Source organism: Clytia hemisphaerica, unplaced genomic scaffold, assembly GCF_902728285.1.
Source record: "Clytia hemisphaerica strain Z4C2 unplaced genomic scaffold, Clytia hemisphaerica genome assembly, whole genome shotgun sequence".
In the NCBI taxonomy this organism is placed as follows: domain Eukaryota; kingdom Metazoa; phylum Cnidaria; class Hydrozoa; order Leptothecata; family Clytiidae; genus Clytia; species Clytia hemisphaerica.
The window spans coordinates 70,122-80,288 of NW_027104107.1; the positions used below are offsets into that span (position 1 = coordinate 70,122).

The following is a 10,167-nucleotide window of genomic DNA, read 5'->3' on the forward strand; positions in this document are numbered from 1 at the left end:
AGACTTTTTAGTAGAACTCAAGTTTGCTATGAACATTCTAATAATCAGTATTAAAGATTCTCGCCTTTTAATATACGAAAATTAGATAAAAATTCGTCCACGAAGCAAGTTTATGTTCCATTTCGCTATCCGTTCAATTTTGTTTTGAAAAGATATTTTCTCAAGCCAGAAAATGAAAAGTTCTTTATAAGCACACACGATTTCAGACTCAATATGTAGACATAAAGTCGCTGGAGAATTTTGGAGGAAAGTATCAAGCAATAGAGTTCACCTTAAGGAAAACATTGATCGAAAAATCTTATCATTTGATGAAGGATTGCCAAGTTTACAGGCCTTTTTTTAGTCCAAATATTTTCTTACACTAATGTCAGAAACAATGAATCTCGTCTCATCTAATTTCTAAAGCTTAAATGAGCCAATAAGATTTCACCTATGGATAAAAGAGCTCATTAAAAATGCACGATATATGAGATTATGAGCATGCATACATCGTAACTTTTTTAATCGTAGGGCGAGCTTGGTTACAATAGCATACTTCTCCTGTTTCTTTATACCTCCATGCTTTCACATACCAAATCAATTGATACATTTTTTCATAAGAACATACAAAATTTCTGAAGGCTTCGGATGTTTTTGACTTTTTTACTTTTAAGCCTAAAAATGTTCTTAACAAGTTTTTGTTTTTACCATTTTTTGAAAATTCTTGTCCATTTTCCTTCTAAGGAAAAGCTTGTCCTTAACATTTTGAAGCCCAACGAAGCCTTATGTTCTTATATAGTTTGTTCTTATAAAAAAAACGTGTATTCCATTCATCAATATTCAGGTAGACTCTGAAAAAGAATCACATCTTCAAATTATTTAATTATCATAATAGAACATATACATGACGCTCGTTTCAGGTGTATTAATGGAAGCTGTAATAGAAATAAATACATTTCGCTTCAATTTGGAAGCTTGGTTACAGCAATTCTGATAAAAAGTAGCCCAAGCTGAGCTTCCATTATGTGCCTTGTATGAGATTGACAATGGACCTTTGCCAGGAAGATCTTTGCTGTAGTGAGCACTAAAGATGGCAGCTTCTCCTTCACCGTTGTTGTGAGCATCTATGTTTAAGACTTGACCATTTGAGACACCGTTTGCTTCTAATTGGCCTATAATTCCATCTGCAGCTTCTTCCCAAGTATCTGCTCTGCTTTCAACGTATTCAACTGTAGCGGAATCGGATACAGGACTTGGAACTTGTGAGAATACATAAAAAACAGCACGATCCATATTGCAAGAGCCAGATATACCAATAATATCATTCAACTTAACTGTAGCAGCTTGTTCACAGGCTGTCTGGTAAATAGTTGACCATGATGATGATGAGTTCTGTGAATCAAAATGAATCTCCAAATCTCCTTGACCAGGGGCATTAATATCATAGAAAGCTGAGAAAATGGCATTCTCGTTTTTACCATTATTGTGAGCGGAGACAGATACTACTTGACCGCGTTTCAGTTTACGGCTCCTCAATTTATCCACTAATGCAGTCGCAGCACCATCCCAAGACTCGGCTCTGGCTTCCACAACTCCAAGCTTCATGTTATAATCACCTTAAAAATGAATCATTAATCTTTCAGTTCCTTATCTAAAATATTTCATCAATGAAGTAGGCAGGACTGGTAACCAATAAACAATGGCAAAGATTGAAAAGAGGAAAACCGAAGTTTTGAATTAATTAAAAAGACTGCTGTACTATAAAAACTCCACTATAACCGGTTAAAAAGTCTCCCCTGGTGAGAACATTTCTTTCCCAGAACTCACCAGTGCCGGCTCAGAAACCGAGCATAGACTGCTCACCAGAGTGCTCAAAACACTAAGTGTTGAGCTTCACATAATCGCTTGTGGTGAACGGAGAGGCAGAGCTTGCTCCTCAACCGAGTCTATAGAGTGCTGAAAGAACCGAAGTTCTAAGCATAATACATGGCTAATGGACGTATAGGCTAAATATACCCCTTACCTGTTGTGGCTGTTTCCGAAGCGGCTTTTGGAGCAGATTCCGTTGGCTGTAGTGTTGGTTTGCAGTAATGAGTAATTTCATCTCTAAGTTCCACCATCTTATCGTCAAAATCACCAGGGTTGCTGAAGTCGACATATTTAAGACCAGCAATGATCAAACCAAGAGCACCACCTGAAATAACAATTTAAATCAGTCTTGTAAGTATTTGAGAAACCAGGACAAAAATTGGTATCAAAGAAAGTCAGAGTACTAGCTTTCACATATAGCAAATCGACCATAGTGCAATGTTAAACGACCGTGTAGTGTAGTGGTAGAGCATCCAGCTACGGTGCCCAAAGTTGTGGGTTCGATTCCCAGCCGGGTCATACCAAAGATTCCCATAATGGTATTTGATGCCTCTCTGCTTGATGCTCAGCAACTATAGAGACGGATCAAGGGTAAATGGAGGAATCCAGGGAAAGTAGTGGCGCCCTCCCCTACCTTCGGGTAGACAGCTAGAGAAAAGGTATCAAAGAAAATTTCCATATACTAGCTTTCGCATCTGCAAAGGTCCTAAGTAGGTTAGAGTTATGTACCAGGGGTTTACAGGAATTTAAAACGTCTTTTGAGACCCTCTACTTACGAGAAAAATCGGTAAAAGACTTCCCAGCAGGCACACAACGTTTTTTCGACGTTTATCTAACGTCCATTTAACGTTAGATGAACGTTGAAACAACGTTGTGTGCCAGCTGGGTTGCCCCAGTGAATAGCTTTTTTAAATTGCCTCTTAATAAAGACAAGTCATTTTAAAGACAACTCCTTTCCATTTACCTCTTCATCTTATCATTAGTTTGACAAACAACTCTTATTGGGTCACTCAATGATACAGGGTTGTTTTATCAAGATATTCATGGGCCCCGGCGAGCCATTTTGAGTTGAAGGGGGGGGGGGCAATATTCTGGGAAAAAATATCGCGACCCTGGTGGGCAACAGAGAAAATTTTTCACTTTTTACACCCTCAAAACACCTTAAAACGTTACCTAATTGGGGATAATAATAGTTTTATTGTTCTAATGTACATAAATCTCAAACCAGCTTAAAATAGTAACTTTAAAAAAATATATGGCAGGGTCTGCAAAAAAGGGGAGGGGCACGCCCCACGCCCCCACCCCCTCCTGTTGACGAGGCCCATGATATAACTTTACCTGGTCTGTATCCAGCTTCGATCATGATGGGAATCAGTTGTTTTCGTTTGTCTTGAGAAAATTGCAATTCTCGATTACAATTGACCGAATTTTCATATTTGGTTGACATGCATACTAGAATCACAGCAGCATTCTCAACACCTGTGAAGAAAATGTAACGAATCTTGTAAGTTTTTCAAATCAAGGAGACCCAGGGGGGGTTACTTAGGCAAATGGAGGGTATGGTATGTGCCACCCTTAAGGGTACCTTATACTTCCAAAGTCCTGCTAAGGGTCGGAAAAATCAGAAAATCAAATTTCAGTCCTACTAAGGGTCGGAAAAATAGGAAAATCGTAGGCATATCCGTCAACTAATTAGTCTACACAATAGACAGCTCAAGGCTCTTAGGCCTTACTCTTGGTCTATAGACTCTGATATAGGCAGCCACTAGGAAGCCCCACCGGGAATTGCTTATTTATAGGTTTAAACATAATAGAAACTTTAACAAAAGATGTTTATCAATAGAGAATTCAAATAAAAGAATGTTTAAAACACAGCTGATAGGCAACTAATAGACTCTGAAAAAAATAAACAGTCATTCCTTACATTCTGCATTCTCAATACTAGGGCGTGTTTTCTGGAATCTTTAACATACTACAGGGTGTCCCTAATTAAAGTATCGAGTCGAAACACAACTATGAGTAGAAAGTTTATGTGCGTGTTCACAAAATTGTATTTTAAGCTCTCCCTCTTTTTTCTTTGTCATTACGATTAATTTATACGTTGTAACTACCTTTTGTAATAAGCCTGTGTGATGGAGAACGTTCTTATATTTTAGCGATAACACACACAAACTTTTCTACTCAATCGCATGTTCAAACTCGATACTTTAATTAGGGACACCCTGTATTCGGCTAGGTCGCGATATATGTGTGTCTGAAAATGTCGTTGCTTTTCACGTCTAATGGAATAAACTTACGTACGGCAAGTGAGAATTGTCATGTATGAAATCGGCAATTTCTCTCTCAATACGAAAATTTCATACTATCATACTACAGTCAGTAAAACATAACGGGATAATGCTCTTCCACATGCTATGATTGTGTTACGTTATTGTATAAAATCATTGATTGAACGTTAACATAAACTGTCTCTTCTATACTATACAGAAAATCAGCGATATCCCCGTGGCTGATATTATTGCCACAACTCGCCACACATTGCCCCATTCGCCCCAAGAAATTCAGCCACGGGGATATCGCTGATTTTCTGTATAGTATAGAAGAGACAGTTTATGTTAACGTTCAATCAATGATTTTATACAATAACGTAACACAATCATAGCATGTGGAAGAGCATTATCCCGTTATGTTTTACTGACTGTAGTATGATAGTATGAAATTTTCGTATTGAGAGAGAAATTGCCGATTTCATACATGACAATTCTCACTTGCCGTACGTCAATTTATTCCATTAGACGTGAAAAGCAACGACATTTTCAGACACACATATATCGCGACCTAGCCCTGTATTCGCATCATTCAAGGATGTTCTCAAAATGATAATATTCGATAAAAAAGGACTACTAAATGATTTTTGAATTTCTCTATTTTACTTCTGGAATGTAAAGTTAATCTTAGGCTTTGGCACGAGACAAGGAGAGGATCTCAGAATCCAAAAATATTTAAATATAGCAAAGAAAATAGCCTAGAAACCAATGAACTCCTCCAAAATTTCATTCCCAATTCATTCTGAACTTTCGATCAAATCATCTACACGTTTTTCTTGTATAAGAACATGCAAAGTTTTTTGGATGTTCTTAACTTTTTGAGTTTTTAGCCTAAAAGTATTTTTAAAATGTTCTTATTTTCACCATTTTGAGGGTATTCGTGTCTATTGTCTTAAGAAATTTTGTGTTTTAGGGTCCTCAAAGCCTTAAAATGTTCTTAACTTGTTCTTAACATTTTGGCCATCGAAGCCTTATGTTCTTATGTAGTTTGTTCTTATAAAAAAACGTCTATCTAGTAATCACCTTCAGCCATCTTTTGGTAAATATTTCCCCTCATATCATCCAAATCCATCCAAACGTCATATCCATCAGCTTCTAGAGCATCTTTGATTCGGATTGCTTCTGGTTGGCTATCCCATTGGTATGAAATCATAATGGCCGACATCTTGTTTGGTTATTCGTGGTTTCCCTTCAATATCAATTCTAATAACAACAATATTAGCAAATATTTTAGATGGTTTCTTCATTGACGGGAATGAAAAAAAGTTCGAATTATAGAGAGATTCGAAAAATAGAAATCGAATAAATACCCCTCTGTCACAGATCCGCTAGGACCCCCAAAGATTTCATCCCCAGTGGGAAATTACAGTGGAATTTCAGCCCCACTGGGAAATTGACTTTGATTTCATCTCAACTCAAAATTCAATGTTTAAAAATTGCACCCCAAGTCATCTCCATGGATTTTTTAACCTTTGAACAAGAATCTCTACCCCCATTAGGATTTTAATAGGAATTTTTATCCCCATTGAGGGAAAATGTTACATCGGGCCTGTGAGACAGGGGTGTTTAAGTGCAGCACCCCTTCTCAGTGACCCGGTGATTACTCTAGAGTCTTTATAAATTGAATTCGCAGGATACTTAATTTGAGTTACAGTACAAAGCTTTGTTTATAAAGGTTTTCTACCAATAAAGAACAGAGACATTTTCAGGTTGTCTAGTCATGAAGATTCTTTGAATTATAGCAACAGGGCTGGGTACAACTTCATTTAATGAGGCTGACAGGATTCGGTGAGGATGATCAATGCTACAGGGGTTTAGTATAGATCTCTATTATAGTAGGTCAAAAAACATAGATTAGGCCCATGTTCATTGACTGTTAGCAAGTTATATTGACTGTCGAATACAAACAAGATTCGCACAAATGCGACTAAATATTTCCCCTTACACTTGCAGATGGACTGCCTGATCGAAAAAAAAACGTTTCAACTTGAGGCCGTCCAGGCTTGCGCACCGCACTGGGCTCGACCAGCCATTAGAACCTATACAATCTCTCAAAATGTGATACCTCTTAATGATATCATTCACTTCAAATGTATCAATTTTCTGAAAAGGAATCAGCAGCCTAGAAATAATTTCCAGTAACTTATCAAGACTAGTGAAATTTTGTCTTTTTGTGAGTCTATATTTTTGCGATATTGTGTGTTCGGCAAAAAGATGTTCCCAATGTTTCATTTATAAAATCAGTCCAAACCAGCCCAAACTAATTTTTTCAAGAACCTTGTCTTGCAGAATACAATTCAAAAACTTCCATAATTCATATAAGTATATTAAAGTAATGCCATTACTATTTATTAGGCGGTAATAATAACAAGCGTTATCTACAATCTCACATCAAAGTGTTTATGAAAATATAAGTTGATTCGCCAGTACATTTAAAAAGTACTTTTTTGTGAAACATATCTTGTTTGAAAATATATTCGAGCTAGCATCTAAAGTAACATATAGGTGCTTTTATCATTTATATAAGTTGTCTTTTGAGCTAAAAAAGTCATCAATCATGCTTTTGTTATCACTTTTTCGTACAAATATAAATTGGTATTAATCTAATTGATGATGATCAAGCTCCAATGAAACAAAAATCTCTCGAGCAAGCGATGATGGAATCAATCAAGCCAAATCCAAATGATTCCATTATCGAACAAATATTGAAGAAATCTTCAATGACGAAAATAGCAACCAGTAATTATCATTTTGATTCTACTTTCCAGTAAAGTCCTCTCTTTTGTCTTGTAAACATTGCACAGAATAACATGGAACTGGCACAATTTATATTCAGCAGGACCATTTTATTATTCTCCATCAATCACAATCTGTTCATACAGTCATAATGCTACGTATATTTTGGTTTTATGCTGCGTCTTTGTAGTGCACGTTCACCCACCAAAACACTGAAACACAGCTGATTCAGCCAGTCGGCCGATCGGTAGTTAAAAGTCACACCCATCACATCAAGCTCCTTCACCTGAGCTGAAGACAGAAGAGATGGAAATAATTATAGTTAGAGTAAAATAGAACAAACCATAAAAATAAGCCTGTGGTAAGAAAACATGGCCATATGATATCCATGAAACACATGGCAGAGAAAAAAACATTTTGTCTAATTTAATACAAAAAAGTCAACACAAAGAAAGAATACTAATGTAACATTCCAAAGGTAGTAGAAACTATAAAGGCGAAAAATATGAAGATAACCTCGATTTACCTTTCAATGGGCCATAAACAGTCCAAAAGTTAATGCATGCACATCAAAAAACGAAGAGATTCGTTGGAGATTTCGCTGATTGCTCAGAGCGCGACGAGCAATTTTTTCCCCGATAATCCTTCCTATCCGTCATTCCGTGATTCAGGGGGTATTGGGGGTAGGGTCAGGGTTGCTAGTAACGGCTTGTCACTGTGCCGGGTGCATACTCGGCGCCTTGGGCCCCGCAGGGTTGCTAGTAACGGCTCGAATTTCAGTCAGGTTTAAAAAAGGGTACTTTTACCCATATTATAATAACATTACCCCCGTCTTTTGCCAGTTTGGTATAATATGTTATGAATTGCGTGATTTTGCTGTGCGGCGATGGATCTACGGATAGAGCGCCGGCTTCCGAATCTGAAGGTCTTTCTTTGGTGGTGGTTTGAATCCCACTCGGTGCGAAAATTAGTCTGGTCGAAATTGATGGACAAATGATTGACAGGTATGAAAACTCAGTCAGAAATGAGAAACTAAGTCTCAGAAAGTAGAATAAACAGGTAAGGTGAAAGATAGGAAAGGGAAAATGGGCTGTCGCGCTCTGAGCATTTAGCGAAATGTTTCGTTGGTCTTCTGAGCCATCTTTGTTGTTTTGAAAATGAAACGCAGAAAAAAAGACTGGGCCCAGACATCTGGAAGAAGCGGGAAAAAAGCAAAGGAGATAAAGTTTTGACACTACTACTATTATTTGTACAAAAGTAGCAATTCTCATAAAAAATCTTACATTATAATACTCAAAATATAGATTCTATTAACATTCTATTAAAATAAGTCTTTTACGAAACAAATACTTTTAATAGTGCTAAACTAATTTTGATCCCATCCAACACAAAGCAAAGTCGATATTTCGCCATTCCACCGGCTCATTTTCAGAAATTTTCGTACATATACAGATTTTTTTACGCCACGCGCAGATCTAGAGAAAGGATGCTACACTCCCTATTCGGGCGCTTCGCGCCCTCAAAACGGTCGTTCCGCAATTATTGAGAAAAAATATTTTACATTGACTGTCAATCAATTTTCTTGAAAACTAATAGAATATATTGACCGTCAATATTAACAGTCAATCTTTTGCATTGACTGTTCATTACTTATATTGACAGTCAATACAAAACATTGACTTTAAAAAAGAGAAATATTGACAGCCAGTGTAAAATATTTTTTGTCAATGATTTGCTCTTGACAGTCAATAAAACTTGCTGAAAGCCAATGAAAAACATTGAACATGGACCTAATCAATGTTTTATGGCCTGGTAGCGACTTTCACACTAATCATAGCCCTTATTACCCAGTAAACAAAAATGCCACTAAATAACGCAAAAATTCCTGAGCAAAGCCCAATGAATAAATCACTCAAAAATTATAAAAATATATAAGTTTCAAGGGGAAAGTATAGATTTCTGTTACACGTTTTTTTTTTATAAGGAACACGTTTATAAGGAACTCGAGGCTGAAAATGGTTCAAAAAATAAGGAATTGTTAAGGAACTGCTCAGGCTGAGAATAAGTGGATTTGAAAATAATGTACCTTATTGGGACTAATTTGACCAAATTTTGATCTTTCAAGGGGCAAAAAGTTCAAAATTTCCTATGTAGTAAGGAACTCGATAAGGAACTTTGAGACTGAAATTCTCTGTAAAAATAAGAGCAAAGTTAAGGTTCCTTATAAAAAAAACGTGTATGTATCTTCATGGAAATCGTAACCCTTTTGCCCAATAAACAAAAAAATGCCACAAGAAAATTCCTATACAAAAACCAATAAATATATCAAACCTAAAATTCGAAAAATATATGTACCTTCCAAGTCTATCAAAGTTTCAATCGAGAGAGCATCCACACACCTCTCTGTAAGAGCAATGTTGATGATTTTCTTCTCCTATATATTTTTAAGCTTTCCATTTTTTCCATAATACTATAAAATATTCAATTCATATATCTACATCTTAATAATTCTTATTTAGAAAAGTCTAAGCAATGTTCATAATTTCTGAGCTGGCGCACAACATCCTTTCAATGTTTATCGAACGTTCACAACGTCCATATAACGTTAAATGAACGTTGAAACGACGTTGTATACCAGCTTGGTTTTTCCTCACATGCATTTTTAAGCTTTCCATTTTTTTTAAGTAATCCAGCTTATTTTTAATGTATTAAGGTATTCAATTCATATGTCTATATATTAATAATTCTAATAAAAAGAAAAGTCTAAAAGTAAAAGAATTTTGATAATAGCTTGGCATCCGATCTTAAATGATTTACTTTATGACTTGCTGTGCATTGCTACACATTTTTTTATAAGAACAAACTATATATAAAGAATAACATAAGGGATCGATGGTCAAAATGTTAAGAACAAGTTAAGAACATTTTAAGGCTTTATGGACTTAAACATCCGATTTTTTAGGAAAATGGTCGAAAATATTCACAAAATGATGAAAATAAGAACATTATAAGAACATATCCGAAGGCTCCAAAAATTTTGGTGTTCTTGTATGTGTATTTGTATATCATGCTAGAAAAGAACATTCTTTAGGTATCTAGGTATGCCATTAACGCTGAAATCTTTCTCCAAAGCTTTGAGGAAATCTGGGCTTGAATGGTGATATAGTGTGACAGGGCTACGTCACTAAAAAAAGGTGCTGGGATATGCATATCCCCCTACCCCTTTTCAAATACATATTCCTCAAAGACATTGAAT

General features: G+C 36.0%; 1 protein-coding gene across 1 annotated transcript; it reads right to left on the reverse strand.

Moving 5' to 3' along the window:
- Positions 1-830: 830 nt before the first annotated feature.
- Positions 831-9,354, reverse strand: LOC136813252 (uncharacterized). Its single transcript, XM_067069764.1, has 5 exons — positions 9,267-9,354; positions 5,199-5,378; positions 3,187-3,327; positions 2,003-2,173; positions 831-1,595 (listed from the first exon to the last, which is right to left on the reverse strand). The coding sequence occupies exons 2-5, from the start codon at positions 5,338-5,340 to the stop codon at positions 859-861; spliced, it is 1,191 nt and encodes a 396-aa protein (XP_066925865.1). The 5' UTR covers positions 5,341-5,378; positions 9,267-9,354; the 3' UTR covers positions 831-858.
- Positions 9,355-10,167: the final 813 nt, after the last annotated feature.